The sequence below is a fragment of the Aedes aegypti genome, chromosome 3, assembly GCF_002204515.2.
Source record: "Aedes aegypti strain LVP_AGWG chromosome 3, AaegL5.0 Primary Assembly, whole genome shotgun sequence".
In the NCBI taxonomy this organism is placed as follows: domain Eukaryota; kingdom Metazoa; phylum Arthropoda; class Insecta; order Diptera; family Culicidae; genus Aedes; species Aedes aegypti.
The window spans coordinates 179036733-179059020 of NC_035109.1; the positions used below are offsets into that span (position 1 = coordinate 179036733).

At 36.8% G+C, this 22288-nt stretch overlaps 2 protein-coding genes across 4 annotated transcripts in view; one reads left to right on the forward strand and one right to left on the reverse strand.

The window, feature by feature from the left end:
* LOC110677948 (zinc finger protein OZF-like) overlaps positions 1-7583 on the reverse strand; it is a 37309-nt gene extending 29726 nt beyond the window's left edge. For all 3 annotated transcript variants that reach the window (XM_021850023.1, XM_021850025.1, XM_021850024.1), the window contains exon 1: positions 7334-7583. In XM_021850023.1, coding sequence (XP_021705715.1) covers positions 7334-7465 — 132 coding nt within the window. In that variant the 5' untranslated portion in view covers positions 7466-7583. The remainder of the gene's footprint in view (positions 1-7333) is intronic.
* Positions 7584-7700: 117 nt separating this feature from the next.
* Positions 7701-21939, forward strand: LOC5573565 (snRNA-activating protein complex subunit 3). The gene is made up of 2 exons (XM_001654647.2): positions 7701-8634; positions 21590-21939. Exons 1-2 carry the CDS (start codon positions 7807-7809, stop codon positions 21923-21925), a joined length of 1164 nt encoding a protein of 387 aa, XP_001654697.2. The 5' UTR covers positions 7701-7806; the 3' UTR covers positions 21926-21939.
* The last annotated feature ends 349 nt before the right edge of the window (positions 21940-22288 follow it).

A 22288-nucleotide genomic window follows, 5' to 3' on the forward strand; every position in this document is an offset into this window, starting at 1 on the left:
TGTGGGACCTCATCGAATCATGTTGATGCCCTCAGAGCACTCATTCTTCGATTTGCGAAAAATGAGTCCGCTGAAAACACCGACCCGACTCGACGCAATCGCGCACCTCTACCAACGCCTCCGCACATGTAAAAACTTCTGCGATAAACCTGTGGTGTGAAAGAAATGCGCAATATTATTTTAATTTCAATCCTAACTGCATGACCCGTAGGCTCTATGCGTATGATTGTTCATTATATTAGCTAAATATACCAGTTATTCCTGTACATCAGAAGAAAAGAAAAACGATTAAGAATATCTTGCAGCGTAAAGTTTAAGTGATCAAATATTAATCCTTTCTTCGAACCTAATTTCATTATACATTGGGTTATGCTATGCTTCGCGTGTGATACGAACAATTAGATTTATCAATATAATGCATTAGCATCCAAACAAATACCCTAGAAAATTTTCTTATTGTCCGACAAACATTTCAAAACAATTACGAACTGCAAAAATTCAACGGTAACTTTACTCAACAAAGCTTTCATTCGATCACCCTTAAAATACACAGTCATCAGTAGACCATGCACTATAATATCCTCCTAATATAACGCAGAGCTAAAAATCCTCTCTTGCGTTACCCAATCTGAACAAGAAAACATTTTCAAATACTTCCCATAATTTGTGCACGGCAAAACAGATTCCACTTTCTACCTAGTATGAACAGCTGCCCAACTCTCCAGACCTGCGCCCTCCAAGATCCAAGGTGCTGCTGCCTTACGTTCAAAACTTCTTTCCTCAAAGTCTGTCTATCAATTCCGAACTCTATTGCATACTACCATACCAATCAGACCCTATTCCTGACAAGACACAGAGTCATAACCCCAATGTGATGGATTTACCCAGTAAATCTACAACCTTGTCCTAACCCCTCTTACGTTTCGCTATCCTCGAAAGTCACCCATATTGATGCTTGGCAAAAAATATCATTATTCAATCCACAAATCCCAAATTACACCACATTACGTTGGTCCGTTTGGCGTCGCCGGTGGATACCTGTTCTGACATTCGTTTCTTTTAAACTCCATTTCAACCATGTCCCTCCACTTTATCAATACGAATGTTGACGAATCACGATAATCTGAAGATCGTGACCAGAACGGAGGTAGGATAAATCACTAGGGACCAACTACCACCAACATTAAGGTTACTAATTTTAACTATTTTGATAAGTTTTCCTTTTCGCACGTCTTGATTGCTTGAATTTTTATTTTTTTCAGCAGCAGCTTACTTCGATTCGTTATCCGGTTGCTATGGCGCCAACGATATCCGAGCAACATAAACAGTTGCTTCCATAATGTTGGCAACAGTGCCAATAGCTTAAATTTAGGTTAGAAACACATATTTACTCAATTTTTAAACGTTTTTCGTTTGTTTAAGTCCAAAAAACATTTTTTATGGCTTGTGAGATTTTGTCACACCCCTTGGCTTAAACTCATATTTTTGGGTGTGTTTTGTTTTCCGTGTCCCTTGCTAAATTAGCCTCTGCATGCCATAAAACGTTTGGCTTTTACTGTGCGCCCTGTTTTCAAGTTGTCCGTGAGAGAGAACGAGACAACACCAACACACACGGAGAAAACGGAAAATACTATTTACCATATTATTTATGACATTCTAAACATTAGCCCACTTTAATCGATGCAACTTATAACAAATATGCTTGGCTTTAATATTTTTATACTTTATCAATCATATTCATGAGTTATAATTGTGGGGTACATTATTATTGTATATATTCGATAGTACGTGTACCCCTCGGTTTACTGTCAATTGGCATTCACTGTCAACACACGCACACTAATAACGTATGCACGCAGAAGCTCAAGTCTTCCTCTTTCTCCTTTGGACCACAGACCCGGTAAGACGTGGAAGCATCATCGTGCTGTAAGTATCGGCATCGTTGGGCAATCCTCTTTGGATTATAATGGCAAATTCCACAATGGCGATCCTGCCAGGTTAGTTGCATATTTGCAGCTAATAAATTTAAGCGAATAGAAAAATTAACCAACATGAGGATTGCTCAAAATGTCTGCAGTGAAAAGACGCGAAAAAAATCTGCTTGTGCAAGTAATTTGACACTGGTGATTGCGAAAGAAAAAGAAGCAGTTTTGTTCCATTCGTTTTTTCGTGGTGTGCGTTGGTTTGGTTACGCGTTGCTTTGAATGTGAACGCCCGAGTTTATGTTTCGTTTTGCTGTTCAATTTCGCTCAAATGCTGAGAGAGTTTTTTGTTTTACGAAGGAAGTGGTACGTGCAGAATCCAGCCATTGTAAAGTTTCTGATGAACGGCGTATAATTTTCTGCAGTGCGTAAATTTCTGTTACGCGATGGTCTTTCCTTCACGAGACGGGACGCTCGGTGAGTGCCACAAAACGTGAGATTCTGCACGAGTCGGGAAGCTCGGCGAGAAAATCAGCCACAGGGTGGGACGCTCTGTGGAGTGCTAGAAGAGCTTTGTTCGCGAGATGGCTTGGCGCTTGGCGAAATGCTTTCTATTTATCAAAATCTGCCACGAATCGGGACGATCGGTGGAATACAGGAAAGAATCTGACACACGAAGAGACGGGACGCTCTTTGAAATTATATAGTGCACTTAGAATCTGCCACGTGTCGGGACGCTCGGCGGAGATGTTGTGTTTCACAAGAGGGGACGCTCTAACAATCTGCCATGGATGGCAACATTTTAGAAGACCTTGATGAAATCGAGCAGAAAAACACAAATCTTTCGAAGTGCTTACTGGGGTGAGCAAAGCTTCGTGGGATTATAAACAAGTCAATAGCTGGTATTGGTAAGCCAGCAATCTGATCGGCCGTATCAGAAGTACGTTTGGCGCGAGATGGGACTCTTGGCGAAATGCGGCGTTGTAACAAAGCGTCAATTGTCAGTACGCTGTGCATTGAATGAAATGAAAGCTTAATGTATGGTAATACATGCGTTGCGCACTAGTTGAGCGATAGGCAGTTAGAAAAATTGAGGAAAAAGGCACAATGAATTTCAAGACTAGTGAAAGCCTACAGACGTGACCAAAAGAGTTACCTTAAAGTTCATTATTCACCTGGAAACCAGATCTAGCAGATCAGTAGTTAAAAATGTATGGAAGGGTTTGTGGTGTGTCCTGAAGAGTATATAACTATACTAGACATATCGTATGGATATATCTGTCGGTAATCTGTACTTGATATTAAGTTGATCAGTTATGTTTCATTCATGGGACTTTGTCTCGTTTTGTCTCAAATATTGAAAAGACCTAAGTTTTGTATGTAGATGTCGTTGAAACATTTCACTGAAATGTTCCAATAAACTTACAGAAACGGATGTGCATCTTAGTTTAATCGCTCCTAACGCTAATTTAGACTCTAGCAGTTTTAACGTTTATATAGTTCAAGCTCATAATAGCTAGCTCAGATGAATTTATTTGCAGTAAAATTTAAATTTGAATAATTCATGCTGTTCAATATTTGAATCACGGTGTTCACGATATTATTTCACTCTTTTGGGTAAACATAAGAGTATGATAAAACATTATTTTTATAGGAACAATAGCAAATTTAATTTTCATCACTTTTGATTGCTTCATATTTATATTGTGCATTTAATGTTACTATAAGTCTTAAGGGTCTTCTTTGGCCGATTAATTAGAGACCGCGACTATAAAACAATGATAAGCTGAAGGTGTCTGGGTTGGACTCCCGCTCGGTTCAGGATCTTTTCATAATGGAAATTACCTTGACTTCCCTGGGCATGAAGTATCATCGTAACTGCCACACGAAATACGAATGCGGAAATGGCAACTGTGACAATGAAAGTTCTCAGTTAATAACTATGGATGTGCTCATTGAATACTAAGGTGAGAAGCAGGCTCTGTCCCAATGAGGACGTAATGTCAAGAAGAAGAAGTAGTAGAAGAAGATACGCATTAAGGGCTTGGAATTCGAATCAAAATTGTACATAAAGTTACCAGATGGGAATTTGTTTCTACACTACCGTAGTGAAGAGAAACTATAAGCATTTTGCAGAAGTCATGTTGTTGCTCGTAAAACCCCAAATCATTAGTAAAGTGCCTCTAGTTTCTTGCCTGCATTTGGGTAGTTTACCTGTGACAATGTTGTCAAAAGTTCGTGCGAGATACCAAATTTAGATTGCTTGTATTTAGACCAAATTAAAGTTCTTTTAACCCATGAGGGATACTTGAAAAGCTAACGCTCGGTAAAAAAAAGCTTTGCACTGAAATTTCTCGGTGCTATCAAACGTAAACGGTGCTGATTTCAAATCCACATCCGGAGGCGGCGGTAACTCGCAGATAATATGCGCGCAATTAAAAGGCAACGTCAAAATGTAAGTAGGCTAGGATTGATTCGTTCTTCAAGGACGCGAATGTTCCAAATTTGCTAAATCTGAAACGTTTAATTATTTTTAATATCACTGCGACGGTATATCGACATTTTCGATAATCGCATTCCGTGGATTTTTCTTGCAGAGCACAATACCCACTTAGAGCTATACAAAGCCAAGTTAAGATTATCGCTCGGAGGAATCAATTTGAGTGCAAAGTAGTCATATTCAGGACGTTTGTGGATTTGTCGCTTAAGACACATAAGACGAATGACATTTTCTGACAGGATTTTTTTTAAGTGTTAAAGAGATAAATGTCTTTGCAGCTGTGTCGGGAAAAACAGTCATGGATAAAAAGCATCACGATGTTCGGCGTTAGAACGGAAATTTTTTATGCAAGAAGAAAAACGTCTATTATTAAAATTATATGGACTGGTTACTGGGATAGTGAATTTTATATTACGGTAGGCAAAATGTTATTCATAGCCCAACTATTGCTAGAACATAATTGCAATTATAAACTTGGTTGAGAATGTGACCAAAGTTGATCGTTGAGTCGGCAATTTCTCACCCTAAATTAATATTATTTTTCCTGGACCTTGGGGTTTTTTTTTTTTTTAGAGAAGGAGTGGGATGTGGGGTACATTATTATTGTATATATTCGATAGTACGTGTACCCCTCGGTTTACTGTCAATTGGCATTCACTGTCAACACACGCACACTAATAACGTATGCACGCAGAAGCTCAAGTCTTCCTCTTTCTCCTTTGGACCACAGACCCGGTAAGACGTGGAAGCATCATCGTGCTGTAAGTATCGGCATCGTTGGGCAATCCTCTTTGGATTATAATGGCAAATTCCACAATAATCAGCTGTGCATAAAGCAAAGCAGATATTATTCTGGCGACTTTGTAAAATTTGCTAGTAATTTTCTCTACCTAGTACGGAACGAAAGCCATTGCAAAAATTGCCAATTTTCACCTGTGTTTTCATAAGCTCAATTTCAAGATAAATTACATTCAAATAATCATGTACTATTCACGGTAAGTTTTTCAGCAAGCGTTCCATGTATTCGAAAATTACGACATTACTTTTCCCCCAGAAAACAAGCACGTTCTGTTTGGCCTCGGCTTAGAGCGCATCGCGGAAGCCTCCATTTTTCGATCTGGAAACGGTATTCCAGGATCTTTGCTGGCACCCTATCAACACCAAGCAACTAGAATCAATGGTAATTTAATAGTGAGAAACTGTTCCGCAAAGAATCAGACGATTGTGTTGTGTCCCGCTACTCCGAATCGGATCCGTACGATGTGCGACGTTGTTCTTGGTTCGGCATGGATAAACTGTTGGACATGTTTGAGTTTGCACGGATTCTACGGGAATATCGCCAAAATAGAATAGAAGTTTCACTTTAGTAACAGATGTAGTATATTGTTTTTATTAAATTGTTATTCATCACATATTTGCGTTTCATTTATTATTAATAAAAATAAATAAATAATATAAACACAAAACTTTTAAATGGAAATGATGAATAATACCGTTTTATGCATGACGTTAATAATTACATAATAAGCATGCTCATACATAATTGTCATTTATACTAGCAAATCATAATGTTGAAATATGCATGTCCAGGAGTGAATAGACCAAATATGGTTTTAGTATGATCTTTACGCTGCTTAGCATATATTTTTTTAACCGTGCACGGCGCACAGTAAAAGTCAGAAGAACAAAGGAATTTATGGCACGTACAGAGGCTCATGAGCCTCATGTGCCATAAATTCTTTTGTTCTTTTGACTTTTACTGTGCGCCGTGTGTTGGTGCTGTCTCGCTTTCTCTCACGGGCAACTTGAAAACAGCGCGCATAGTAAAAGTCAAACGTTTTATAGCATGCATAGGCTCATATCAGACAGGAACAACCCCAGTGTTAAAACTGAAACCCCTGTGGCATTTTTGTCGACTAAGCGAACGTCAAACATGATCAAAAGTGTCAAGGTTCAAATTTGAACCCGTTTTTTAAATTAAAGTTTAAATGCGATGTAGCCGTTATTTGAGCGGGAAAAATTGCAACAGTAGTTGCAGTAACATGCTCTTTCGTATTGATAAACAAAAACAAGATTTCATTTACAATTTTAGGACCCATTACATAAGACAATTTTTGAGATTTTTCAAACCCCCCTTTCCTCATGGTAAGATTTTTTGTATGAAATTCTAAAATGAATTGCATGGCGCGTAAGAAATCTCAAACCCCTTTTCCCCCATAACCCCTTAAATAATTAATGGACGGCCCCCAAGGACGCGAATGTTCCAAATTTGCTAAATCTGCAACATTTCTCGCATACTCTGGAATAACGCCCTAAAAGCCACTGGTAACCGCGTGTGTAGCTCGTTGTTTCTGAGCAAATAAATGAATAAGCCTCAAAACAAACATCACTGGCAGGTAGAAAATGATCCTTTTTTCACTATAGTGTTGTTAAATAACGTGTACAACCATTCAAATGCTCAGAAACAACGAGCTACACCCATGGTTACCAATGGCTTTTATGGTGAGATCATATGTTATGCGAGATTAAAGGATTTTTATCGGCACTGCGACGATACAAATGAGCAATTTAAATACTCTAAAATTAGTAACAGTCGCTTTTCAGCAGTTCCACTTTGTTCCTTAGTGAGTCGAATTCAACTCACTTTCGAGTAGATTTGAACGAGTTTGACAGAGAATTCAACAATAAGGGTTCATTAACAAATTTCATAACGCCAAAAATGGCTAATTTCAACACCGACCCACCCCCTCGTATATAGGATTTTTAAAAATTTTGTATGAGCTGTAACATAACGAGGACACTCACCCAACCCTATTCAGCGTTATGAAATTTGTGAATGGGCCCATAATAGGTGCAGTACGCTAATGGCACACCAATGCATATATTTTTCAGCGGGGTAGTTTTCGCTTACCTGAATCGAGGCACAATAACAAAGTTTTTCCGCAATTTTGTGCTCCTCATTCACGAATATGTTCATGAGGAAATCCTTCGATTCGCACACCCGACACTCAAACGCACTGTAGCTTTCCTCAAGCGGATCCATTATTGTCCAGACGCGGCGATTTTCCCGTAGAAAAACGAACTTGTATCTTGCTAAAGAAACACGCACGTCTTCACACGACTTTAGCAGCACCGATTCTGATTTATAAACGTCAAACGTTAGTCCGGTGTCTGCGATGTTTTTTGGCACGCTAAATTGAAAGTATACATTTTAATATACGGAGAGATTCCAAATTATCATTGACAAAAGCGTTCTGTGATTTATTCTTAGCGTGATAAGATTTTTGTTTACAAAATAACAGAGTCGGAGATTACAAACAAGATTACAAAGTTTTGCCAATTTCTCATAAAATAGTTAGTTTAAATCAATTTCTTCCATCAAAAATGGAGCAAATCTACAAGCCAAAAAACGATCAAATCATTTCGGTTCGGCAAGCCTTCGCTGAATTCCGACAAGAGCTCCTCCCGCCCAATTTGATGCCTAGGGTGCCTTTTGCCGAAGAGGACATCGCTGAGGCAATCGGATTCACTGGTTCGAATAACCAGTTCAACGATCTCCTGCAGTCCATCGACCTGGACTTGAACCTTTCCAGTACCAAAGATATGCGCGTCGTTCCTTTCCATCCGTCCCGAGTGCTGGCCGTTCAGAAACAGATTGAAGTGCCGGAGAAGGCGCGAAAGTTCCGCTGCGTGCAAAATGCCTTGCGTATTACCGGAAGAATCCGCAAGAATCTGGACACCAGAATTCGCTACAACAAGCACAAATACACGGAAAGCCCGCCGCTAGAGGATCCCGACTTGGATCCATTCTCAGAAATGCTCCTACAGATTCGCTTCTACGAACCTTTCAAGTACAAAACCGGTGTCCGACTTGGCCATCCGAAGTTCCATCAGGAGTTTTACGTGATCGGTTCTCAAACCCTAGCCGAGCTTAGAGACAAAGTATACTGTCATTGCGATTCAGGCCCGTTTTTCGACATCAGTGATAATCCGCACCAACCGGAACGGAAACGGCTGCAGGATGAAGCGAATCCGGGATTCTTCTTCATTCACGACACGTTCTACAACGACATGAGGAACGACCGCAATATGGACTACTCGGAGGTGATTCGGAAGTGGGCCGAGCGGCAGAAGTGTGTTGGGGAATTGAAGTGCAGGAAAATGGAAGAAACGAGATTCGACGAGCTGAGGTTCCGATTGGGATATCCGCAGGTCAGTGACGAACCATGATAATTGCTCTAGGAAGGGGGAGGGGGGTTGATTTTACAATGAGTTACAGTGTATGCACCAATGGTGCGCACTTTCAAAAACTTATAAAAAAATAGTTATTGCTGATAACATCTCACGTTAGACCGTCACAAAAGCGTGCACGCTCCTTCAAAGTGTGATAGCAGCTCAGTGTTACTTTGTGGTCACTTTTATGGCTTCATAAGGCTGATACAAATATTAATTTTCTTTTATGTCAGCCCCCCCCCCCCTCCCTTCAAAAATTTTGAAGGGGAGAAAAAAAAATGACATCAGTTAGGTTTTTTCAATTTTTAAAGTAAAAAACAAGTAAAATAACGATCCAGAGGACGTTTTTAAAAAAAGTTTAACAACTATCGTTAAAAATAAAAATTCGGAAAAATAACTTTTTTTCATTATTTATTTTGTTCCTTATTTATTTGTATCCCCCCCCCCCATCGAACCATCCAAGTGGTCTCAGACATAAAAGAAATTTAATATTTGTATCAGCCTAAATTCTGAAGGGACTTCTCATTTTTGAAAGCGTTTCTACTAAAGTCACTGTTTTCGATTCTCTAACATTCCCTAGAATGAACAGGAATGAACCATTCCCCAGAAAAGTGTATACCTATTTCAAAATTTTAAAATTACCTAGTTAAACATGTTTATTCAAAACTTCGTATAAAGTTGTTTACAGATATATGAGAAGGTAGGCATTATGGTGTTAATTCAGGGTGTCTATTCGTTCACCGAAATGAAATTCCCTGATATTTCCTGGTTTTATAAAAATAATTCCAGGTTCAAGAAATACTCTAATTGTTTATGCCTAAAACAAATTAATGACAAATGTTAAAGTGTTTTCGATTTAATAGCTATTTATACACTTCTAAACAAACTATTCCAATATCTAATATCTAATCCATCGGCGTACTAAATTCACTCGTTTCAAGAATTGTGACACTTGAGCGGGGCACGCTCCCGTATGATCCCCACGTGATCTGGACCCGCTCTAGTGTCAACATTCTTCGATCGAGCTAGTTTAGTACACCTGTGGATAAGACCATATTACAATATGCAGATGATAACAATACCAAAGCCACAGACAAACAGACGTAACACTCTAACTATTTGAATCGCACAGCAGAATAGCGCCCAATTCTAATACAGTCGAATTTCGTTCGTTGCACTACGTTTAATTGCACTTCGTTTTAATTGGGCTCCCGTTAAGTGGGCTATAGCCCACCTAAAACGAAGGCAAGTGTCACTTTCTGACATAAACCGCAATTTGTGAATGTTGGTAGCCCTGAATTTCTATTGTAATCGGTGTTTTGACAGCTCAAATCTTAGCCCGATTAGTGAAAGTCTTTCACTAATCGGGCCACGGGTTTAGTGCAACGAACGAAAGTTGACTGTATTTGGTAGATGTCCGACGCGCCACTCGTGGCGCTCACATCTCTTTTGTTCGAGTTTGACGTATGCTCACTACCGCCACCTAGTTCGCGGTTGGCCAAATAAAGTACACACTAAACACACTACGGTGAATTTCACCGTAATCTCAACAGCTGAACAGTTCGGTGAAATAAAACACCGTGTTTCGTCGGAATTTAACGGATAACGGTGATTTTTTACCGAATACTGTAAAAATTTACCGTACTCCGTTAATCTATTTCAGCGAACTGTTCAGCTGTTGAGATTTCACAGGAATTCGTAAAATAATTTATAAATTACACTTATAAGTGTGTATGTTTAGCTTTGGGCGTATATGTTCGCGTGACTATGTTTTAGCTGTTAAGTATATTTGTCTGTGGTATAACATTTAACTCTCGCATCATCTGGGATAACGCTCTAGAAGCCGCATTGGTAACCACGTGTGTAGCACGTGTGTTGTTTCTGAGCAAAGGGATTATTAAGCATTTAAACCAACACTACTGGCAGATATGGAATGATCCTTTCTTCACCATATCGTTGCTAAATAACATGAAACTCCATTTAAACGCTTAGAAACAACGAGCTACACATATGGTTACCAATGGTTTTTAGGGCGAGATCATAAGTTATGCGAGAACTATGGTAATATAAATAAATGATATTTTTTTTGCATTTCATTCGAAAAAGTTCTTAATTAATCATGATTGTTCGAAATTTTGAATTTAAAGTTGTTTAAATACCAGTTTAAATGAGTTTCTTGAAAATATGGAATTTAGAAACCTTTTCCCAGAAAAAAAAAGAAGAGATTCGGAAGGGAAGTAAAGCCGCTGGTCCCGAGATTAACTAGCACAGGGTTAAAAATCTCGTTAATAGAAAAATAAAAAAAGTAATCAAAAAAAAGACCGAAAAGAGACAAAGCAGTAATCAAAAATGGCGACTTCAATCAGCGTAATGCTGATTTTATTCGTGATTCCGAAAACGAAAACATTCTGCTTCCGGTTGCCGGTGAAAACGAATCATTACAATTTATTTTTGACAAAGCTGCATTTTTAGGTTTAAATCAAATAAATCATGTGAAAAATCGGCAAAACTGTTATTTGGACTTCTTATTCTCAAACATTATGGATGATTTCTGTGTGAATGAATCTCTTTCTCCACTATGGAAAAATGAAGCATTTCACACAGCTATTGAGTACTCAATTTTGTTCACAATAATCACAATTCTGACAACTGTGACTTTGAGAATTTCTTTGATTATAAAAACGCTAATTATGACGGAACGGAATTAAACAAAAATTAAATAGAATAGATTGGCAATCCGTTTTGAAAAACCAAGGAGATTTAGAAAGTGCAGTGACGGATTTTTATTCAATTTCGGAAATTATTCAGATGGAAGTTCCACTATTGCGGAGACGTCGTAGAAATAAGTCGAAAAATCCTGTTTGGATTAATAAGCAAATAACTAATTTAAAAAATCGTAAGCAAAAGGCTCATAAAATTTACAGGCAACAAAAATCTCGAGAAAGTTTACAAGCGATATCGGTGTTAGTCAAATACTGGTACAGGACATTTTAACAGGTCTGAAGAATTTAGATTCCACCAAAGGATCAGGGCCAGACGGAATCCCACCTATTTTACTGAAAAACTTAGCTAATGAATTTACAGCACCATTATTTTGGCTATTCAACAAGTCACTTGAAATGGGCAGATTTCCAAAAAAATGGAAAAGATCGTATCTCATACCCATTTACAAGTCTGGTAGAAAATCTGATGTTCGAAATTATCGTGGAATTGCTATTATTTCATCCATTCCAAAACTATTTGAATCAATTAGAAATAAAAATGTGTTTAGCCAAATAAAACATAGAATAACGAATACACAACATGGTTTCTATAAAGGTCGTTCTACTACAACAAACCTTTTGGAATTTGTAAATTACACTTTGAATGCAATGGATAGAGGTAACCACGTCGAAGCACTTTACACCGATTTTAGTAAGGCATTTGACAGACTAGACATTCCTATGTTGATTTTCAAGCTCAATAAAATGGGAATTGCGATGAGACTCCTCAACTGGATTGAATCGTATTTAACAGATCGCCAACAAATAGTTAGATTTGAGGGAAAAATGTCTAAACCTGTTCACGTTACATCAGGAGTTCTCCAAGGTTCGCTTTTAGGTCCATTGTTATTTATATTATTTGTTAATGATATCTCATATGTGCTTAAACATCTTAAAGTTCTTATTTATGCCGACGATATGAAACTTTATATGGAAATCAATAGCAACAACGATAGCGACATTTATCTGAATGAAATAAGTATATTTTATAAATGGTGTAGCAAAAGCTTACTTCAATTAAACGTCAAAAAATGTAATTTAATCACATATAGCAGAAAACGGAATACACCACAGATTACTGTCCCTTTAGGAAATCATATTGTTCAAAAGTGCGATAAGATGAGAGATTTAGGTGTCATATTAGATTCTAAACTTACCTTTACTGATCATTATAATACGATTATCCATAAAGCTACCAATATGTTGAGCTTTATTAAGCGTTTTACTTACAATTTTCGGGATCCATATACGATTAAAACCTTGTACATTGCTTATGTAAGATTAGTTCTAGAATATTGTAGTATTGTGTGGTCTCTACATATAAAAACACATGGTGATAGAATCGAATCAGTACAGAAGCAATTTCTTTTATATGCCTTACGCAAATTAGGCTGGACAACGTTTCCACTGCCATCATACGAGGCTCGATGCATGCTTATCGATATTCAAACCTTAAATGAGCGTCGCGAAATAGCCATGATTTCATTTGTCAATGATATTGTATCGCACCGTATTGATTCCACCAATCTTTTATCATGTTTGTATTCCTACACGCCCGCTAGACAGTTAAGAAATCGGAATTTGTTTGCATTAAATAATCATCGAAAAAAACTATAACTAAAAATTCGGCACAATGAATCGAATGATGTCTCTTTATAATCAGCATTGCACATAAATTGATCTGACCATGTCGCGAACAAAGCTAAGACAATATTTTAATTCCTTAAGATATAATAGTACATAGAATTAAGCAAACATGTAGTCTACTATTCATTGACGAAAAAAAAAAAAAACCTAACAGGAACAAGGACAAAATAAAAATATTTTGAAAACTTTTTTTTAAATTTTTTGTGGCATTACGACGACATACAAACATATCTGGTAAATGCCAGTAAATGACAATCATTCATTGATGTATTGCGACGACATTACGAGAGGGATAGGGATGGATTAATATCCATATTTGAAATTTTCACTCTTCATAAATTTTTCTAAGGAATTGGAATTGGATATCTCAAAATAGAACCGGGATTTTTCCATAAAATATCACAACAAATACCTCAAGGCTTTCATCAAAAATTCTTTCACATATTGTTTCAGATATTTTTTGAAAAAGCCCTTAGTCCTCGAGAATTTTATCCGTTCAATCAGTTTTTCTAAAACATCCTCTAAGACTCCCATTCAAAACATGTTGTAATATTCAACCTGAAACTTCTTCAAATGTCTCCAAGGATTTCTCAGGATTTTCTACAAAATTGTTCTTTAGAATTTTTATAAGATTCTGACTACGAATTTCTCTGAGGATACTATCAGGAATTACTTCAGAGATTGCTCATAGGATTTCTTCGGAAATTCCTCTATTAATTCTAATAGATTTCTCAAGAAAGTTTTCAAAACTTTTTTCTCAAGCATTCTTCCAGGAGTTTTCTCCAAGGAAATTTGAATGAAATTTCCCACACTCAAAAAAAATCCAAACATCATTGCTACGTGAAAAAAACACGTAAGCGCCAAAACATGTTCATTCCGTCAAGTTTACCTGTCGAAGGTAATTACTACCGGACAACGAATGAATGTGAAATTAAACACCGGTATCTTGCATCGAATCTACCTGTAGACCTTAAGTGGAAAAACACGTACCTACTTTCCAAGTTCATTGTATGGTATTCATGCGTCAGGTGAACTGAAAACGAAATCTGGTGTGGAATAACGTATGCTCTCGATGCTCTCAGGTTCATTTTGACAGCTTCGATTTCTTCATTCAGTTTGTTTTGTACTAAGTGTGAAAAGAACGGGCTGGCGCTAAGTGTGAAAATTTCTAATGTTGACAACAAAAATGCATAATGCATAAACATAAAAGAGGTAATAATTGATAAATTAAGTTCATGGTAAGCTTTGAGCAAGACGTTTATGTATAGATTTGTTTGTCTTCTTTATTAGGTAAAGGACGATTTTCATCGGATTGCACCCGCTGTTTGCTTTATAACGATTCACCTAGGATACTCGAATTCTCAACATGGCTCCGCAAGTTTATACTCATCATACAACTAGAGATAATATGTATCGACAAATTGTAATAAATATTTGAAAGTGATAGTGTTTCAATAACATATTTTTATCAACAACAACAAAAAACAACATTGCAACAGAGAAAAATAATTCCGAAACAAACATTGCTACTATTCAAAGTTTCAGTAATATTCACTAGGAAAACATCTACAATCCAATGTAATGCTTTGTAAAAGGTACTAATAATTCACGTAGCTGCTTCGTGAATCTTTAGTAGAACGGAAAAAGTTCATCAGTACAGGAGTTCATTCTGTGTCACCTATGATTCACGTAAAGCCTACGTGAAAAGTGCGATGGAAAAATACTACGTATGTTTCCACGTAAGCTTGACGTGTGGATTATTTTAAGTGCAGAAAGCTAAGAGATTTTTGAGAAAATTCATGACGCATTCCTAAAGGCTCAAACGCAATGATAGCGGAACGGCAACGGAAAGCGGTACGGTTCGCCAGCATGAACTATAGCATGCTAGTCGACTCAGCGTTTGTTCACTTTCATTCGTTGACAGCTCAGTCGAGATGGTGTGATTCATGCTGGCGGACCGGTTCCGGTTTCCGTTGCCGTTCCGCTATGATTGCATTTGGGCCTTAAAGCAAATTTACGGGTATCTTTTGTTACAGTTACTTATGTAATTTCTTAGGTCACCCTTGATGAAAGAGGATTTTCAGGAATACATACTCTTGAAGAGCTTTTAGAAGATTTCCAAGTTTATTGCTAAAATATTTAAAAAAAAGTAAAATCATAATATCTCGCAGGATATTGCGAAGGATCTCCTGGAACACAATGTAGGGTTGTCCCCTGAATACGGACCTGATGAAGATTGGTGCGAGGATGGAAGAGGAGATAACTCAGGGGGGAGAAGAAAAAGGGAAACGAACGCGACTGGATGTGCCTTCTGTAAGCGGTGGTTTAGACAGTGAATAAAGGATAAGTTTGCGTATAATAAAAAGTGATTCCGTTAGTTTTATTCCCTACACACATGACGAAATTACTAGAAAATTGTGTAGGAATAATCATTCTTACAATCGAAGGATTTCATAGAAATAAATTGCTGTGGTATTAAATTGTGTGGAACCTTAAATGAACTTCTCAATATCATTAAAAATGGTTGGATGACCTTCAGTAATCCTTGGATGAAATGCTGGAGAAATTCATAGAAAAAAATCTAAAGAAACTTAATAATGAAACACAGGCCGAATTGGGGGAATTATTTGAAATTTTCCTTATATATTCACTCGAATAACCCCTGAAGGAGCTTTTGGATCTATTCTTTGGAATAACCGTAGATGAAATGGCGTTGAAATTTTGGTTGGGTTTTCTTGGGAGAAATTCTGTGGGAACTTTGGATATCTCTTAGATTAACGACTGTAGAACTCGGTTGAATAGTTAACGCTCAAACGCAATGATAGCGGAACGGCAACGGAAAGCGGAACCGGTTCGCCAGCATAACATGGTTATCGACTTAGTATTGGTTCACTTTCATTCGGCGATAGCTCAATCTAGATGGTGTGATTAATGATATCTCGATGCGTGGGAAATTTCTTGCAAGAAATGCTCAAGAAAAGCATTTTTCTTTGATCGCAGTACGCAGTTGAAAATAAATGTCAATTCAAATGGAGCTCACTGTACGAAATTTCTTGACCATTTCTTGGGCAGAATTTTTTACTTTTCTTGAGCGGAACAGCATACACCCGATTCTGTTTTTGCACGGATTTTTTTTACACGGCCGTGCAAAAAAAGTTTCCATACATTTTTTTTCGGTCAAAACCTTATTTTTGCATGAAACGTCGAGAAATAGTCTTACTTTTTTGCACGGTTTTTGAAATTTTGAACTGAAAACTTTTTTTGCACGGTACGCATCCCCCGTGAAAAAACAGAATCGGGTGTACTGAGCTTTACGCAGAAAACAATTCTAAATGAGGAAATGACACGGAAAAAATATTGTCAACGCAGATTTAAACGAAGCACTTTAAGAGTATGATTTTCTGACAGCAAAATCAAAGGTTGCGAAAATTTAAGGCTTTCTGAAATTCAAAGATAGTAAAACGATACACAAATACCAAACAAAAATACAAATAGGTAAAACTATACATACAGTCGAATTTCGGTTGTTGCACTATCTTTAAGTGGGCTACGTTTTAATTGGGCTCCTGTTAGTTGGGCTCAACGGGCTGGTTGGGCTATAGCCCACCTAAAACGAAGACCAACGTCATTTTCTGACATAAGACTCAAATATCAATGTTGGTAGCTCTGTTTTTCTTATGTTCTATGTTATTTGACAGCTCGAAACTCAGCTCGATTAGTCTTTCATTAATGGTGGTAAGCTCCATCGAAGTTAATACGCCAATCGCGTATTATCCTCGATTTTACTATAGTATCGAGGATAATACGCGATTGGCGTATTAACTTCGATGGAGTTTACCACCATAAGTGGGCTACAGGTTTAGTGCAATGAACGACAGTCAACTTTCTACTTAGAAGAAATATACAGTGCAATCTACTCAATAAAGACATATGTGAACGCTTTATGTACGCCATGTTTCGCTAAGAGCAGAGTGGGCACCAAACCGTGAAATGCGGGAAAAAGACGGGAATTTTGATTCACCGGTAAAAAGACGGGAAAAGCCGGGAATTTGGATTATAGTCAGTCCTTTTATTGTTTACGTTTGAATGCTCTATTGTGCGAACAGTTTTGCTTTCCTTTTTTTTAATGTTTTTTTCTCCGGCCCTAACATTTTTTTTAAATTTTACTCTAAACGTTTTTAACCCACAACCTCTCGTAACCAATGACTTTGAAGTTAAAAAGCTGAAATTTAGCGTGACATACAGTATGGCCCATAAAAAAATGCGAAAATTGTTTGAGCGTGAATATACCATATACAAGCGTTATTTTCATTGTTTTTGATAGTGAATGTAATTTCTGATTATTGTTGTATGGGATGGTACACAAATTATGTCATGCTAAATTCCGACTTTTTGACCACCTCCCCCCCCCCCTTGTTCACGTTTTTTGTATGAGTCCTTCGAAAATTTTGTAAGGGTTGTCACACTTGGCTTGACCCGCCCCCCTTGGATCGTGACGTAATTTGTGCACGACCCCTATAGTCTGACATAACTTCGCTCTCCAGGACATTTTTTTTCATATTTTTCTTACTGTCCTAAATAATGTAAAAAAGCAAAGAAGTTCAAAGGTTTTGTCCACCCAAAGCTAGAAACAGCGTCTGATTGTCGTATACTTTGGTGATAAACTTTCCACCTTCAAAAATCACACTTTGTTGTTGAAATTTTAGTTTGTTTGGTATCAGAGGGTGGAGGAGTTCTTAGAGAACGTGTTTTTTTATAATTACAATAAAATATTTTGCCAGGGTCATAGTTTTGAAGGCATTTGCGCCTTATAGGTTTGATCTGCCTTCATTTTTTGTTATAGTTGAATCTGTATAAATAAAAATGGAATGTTGTTTGTATGTCACGAAATGGCTTACAAACGGGTCAGCGGATTTGGATGATTCTTTTTCCATTTTGTTCGTCAAGGGTTCCGACGTGTTTGTGTGTATAAAAATCCCAGGATATTCACCGGGAAAATTGAAAAAACGAGCGCGAACGCAACTGTCATTTTATATGGGACGATCAAAAGCGTTTTTCAACAGCCTACTTGATGGCAAGACGAAGTTTGCCGGGACCACTAGTAAAAAATAAATACGGAGGCCTATAACAGATTTTTAGGGTGAAATTTGTTCCTTCGGTTAGAGACAACTTATATCAATACTAGCTCATAGGTTTTGAGCAAAACGGAGCCGCTTACCACACTTATATGAAGGTTCAATCAAAGCTCTCCAATATGAGCCGTTTTAACGAAAATATGTTTAAGTCTCCACCCAAGAAACATTTGCCTATTTTATAATCATTTATTAAGCAATTTTTCACAACTACATACTGAATAGTTGCTTTATTATATTACTTTACAGCTGCTGCGCACACATTGTTCAAGCAAATCTGGCGAAATTATTAGGCTACTTATCATTTAGTGATTGTAATCATATATTGTAATGATGTTTATTCAGGTTTCACTCAGCCTAATAAGGACTGTTGATTTAACAACGCTAATTTAACAAACAACATTATTGCAGTTTAATTCAGCACCATGTTTAACAACATTTTAATTATTTCCATGTGAAACTTTTGTTCAGGCGTTGTTCACACAAATTTGGAGAAGTTATAAAGCGTGTCGTTGTATATTGACTTTATTCTACAGCTTCAAAATCGCTTTATAAGCATTTATCTCAGCTTTTATTCAACTGCCACAAGATTGATTAAAAACAAATAAATGACTAAAAATCGCTAACATCGTATATATCAATTGCAGCGTACAGTTTTACCATGAATTAATAACCACTTTGAATAATTACCCGGATACTGGATTCAAACTCGAGACCTTCCCATCGTCAGCGGTATACCTTGCCATCTTCGCCATCCTCGAATTCATATATCAGTCTTCCAGTGCCCAATATAAACCTCTGTAGTTGAACATTGATCATGCTTGAGCTTCTGTTCAACAATGTCTGATCAACACGTGCTATGTCGATCAACAACTGAACAAGCGCATTACTTCTGCTGCTGTTCAGTACTGATGCGAGCTGAATTCAGTCGGCTATTTATAGCGCACAGTGAGACAATTTATGTCAATGCTGGTCAAAAATAAAGTTTATTCACAAAGTACAAACAGTATGAAATGATTAATCGAATTTCATAATAAGTTTTAACTTGTTAAAACTTTAATTTTATTGTTCATCCAACAATACTAAAATTCATTTATTTCATTTAGTTTTTGTCGTACTTTTCCATATATTAAAGTATGTTTCAACCATTTGTATGTTAAATGTGCTCTTTTTGTTTTTCAAAATAATCCTATATCAGAAGACTGATTCAAAATATTTTCTAAACATAATTGAATAATTGTATTGAGAAAGCATCAGTTATTATTGTATACAATATGTTTTTATATATTAGTTAGTTAGTGACGAATTCGAAAAGGGCGAAAAGCCACTCAAATAGAGATAAATAATAATAATAATAGTAAGTAGAACATTGTAATACATTAGCAATACAACGCAATTTTTAAATATTTTGTCCAATTTTCGAAAATTTTGCTATGGTGTGACCTCTTTTGTAAGGCTTATTTGTTGCTGAACAATGCGTTTATTAATCGTTATTTTGACCTTCTTTGGATTAACTGTTCGGATGATATAGCTATGTTGTATTAAGATTTTATAAAATACCTATTCAGCTTTAAATCATGTTCATGTTAAGCATGGAAACAGCTGAAGTGCGAAGCAACCAAAACGTTAGTTCGTCTCCTGTACACAATTATATTTGTTTGGTGGAATATTGGCTCTTTAATAGAAGGAAAAATGACTTGTTCAACTCATTAGTAAAACAACCTTGACAAGTCGGCAGAGATTCTTTGGAGAAGTTTAATAAGTGTTGATTCTACTATTATTCATTCCAATGACAAATGTTGAACATTGTCTTAAATTTGGATCAAATAGCATCTTCTCAGCTCTTTTAGGGTATTTTTTCAGCTGTCACCATTATTCAACAATAATTAAATATGTATGTTTATTTGTGACTCGGGATTGTTAGTTGGGTAACCACTTTCATGTAATTATTGTTAAATTATTATGTATACTTCGATTATCATTAAACATGTTATGGTTAGTAACTTTTTCCGATATCAATAACCCTTTACCCTCATTAATCCATAGTCGCCTACATGTCTTAGATTTGATTTGAAAAACATTTGAAACATTTGAAAATAACATAAAAAGACATGATATGTTTTGCTTGAATAAAAGCATACTCATATACTGTTATTCGCATTGTTTTTAAGTTTTACTAATCATGTTGGTCAACATTTTAAGTATAAGACGCTGAAACTTCTGTACGATTTGTTGTTAATCAAATGTTCAATATTTTACTAAAATGATGGCTATAACCTATAGAAGCTTTTAATCAGTCAATTGTTAAACTTCTTATGTGTTGTAGAACAAAAGCTACTATATTTGCATTTTCGGAGGTTTATTCAGCTCGTATTCAAAACACAAACTTCAAGTGGAATACCAGCTTTTTTATAAGCGGAAATTAATTTTATTCAATTATTGATTCAACTAAAAATTTGTTCAGCAATGGTTGCTGGTATGCAGCTTGTATTAAACACGTAAGTATCTTAAAAGCTACCAATTGTTCCTTGGGCAATGACCCAGCTATGAACCAATTCTATCATTTGATATGGGCGTATGCTAAAGACAAGGCCTGTGAAGAATCTCACGCCATCGTTGGTGTTTTAGAAGCTTTCATCACACAGTTAATGAACTCGACGTTCGCATGATAAAATTTGAAGGTATGCTTCCAATTCCTCTCTGGTAAGGTGAAAGTAACAGATAAAAATCATGTCCAAAGCAAAAAAACTGAGCCTAAATAGATTAAACAATACAAGTGATAAATAATATTAATGTTTCATTCACATTTTCTATGTCAAAATTACCATAAAACATGATTTGACGATTTTCGCATTTTTATGGGCCATACTGTAATTTGTGTGCTATCCCTTGCCTTTGATTTTGTGAATAGAAAAGTTATTCTAAAATATATGTTGAAATCCAAGTTAGGTCCGACGCGCTGTGAAAATTTCATTGGAATGAAGTTGCAACAAAAGAAGAACTTTAATGAAAAATATGAGAGAAATCTATTTTAAACTTTTTAGTATTATTTGATATTCTACTTATTTTCATAAATGAAATTTTGAAGCTTATAGCGCTAGAATATTCAGAATACCTAAATATTTTCAACTAGTGTTTCAAACTTTAAAGTATGCCTAACGTTTTCTGGGAAATGTTATAGAATGTCATAACTTTTAAAATCCCATTTAAATTACTTGCGCTACATCTGCATATTTATATTTTCAGTTTCAGGTTTCTCTTTAAATATGATTGGAATACAGTAAAGCAAACGAACTTTTGGTTTTGAAAACTTTCGAAAAATCACCCGGCCACACCCTATTGGGCAGCCATGATTTAACTATTTCCTAACTAAATTCCGTTTTTATCTTTCAGGTCTACCAGCATCACGGCAACTGCGAGCATATATTCCTCATTTCGGACTGTCGATTGCTATCACCAACGGACATACTAACAAGGAAGCGATACCCGATTCTGAACTCCTACGTCTTCCCTCGATCGATACCGTGCAACATTTGCGGCCATTGTGAGGCCAACTTCATCGTCAAGAACAGCGACCAGCACATTTTCGATCCGGCTTACGTGTGTCAGGCTTGCTTTGAATCGTACCACTATAAGGATGGGAAGAAAATTGGCGAGTTTGAGGCGTACCGATTCCTTGGTACCAAAGTGGCCGTGAAGGATGACGAACCCGAAGTAGAGAATCAATAGCAAGTCAAATCACATCTGGTATTTTATTTGTTATATTCGAAAAACATCCATCACACTCCCATTTTCACTCAATTAGATTTCTGCTTTTCAAGCTGTGCCCGAAGCTGCTGATTGAAATCATCCTCGACATTGTCATCGTCCCAGTTGTCCTCCCAAACGCTGAGCTCTTCCTCGTCTTCCTTGTTGCCCGTCCAATCTGTTCCAATAAACACAAACAATTTCGGTCAAATTTTGCTCCATCATTCCCTACAATAGTGTAAAGTGAGGTTACTTGCCTTCAGCGGGGAACTCCTCGAACTCGTCGTCTTCCTCCAGCAGGCCCAAATCAACCTTTGGCTTTTCCTTGTTCTCCTTGTCGGCCAT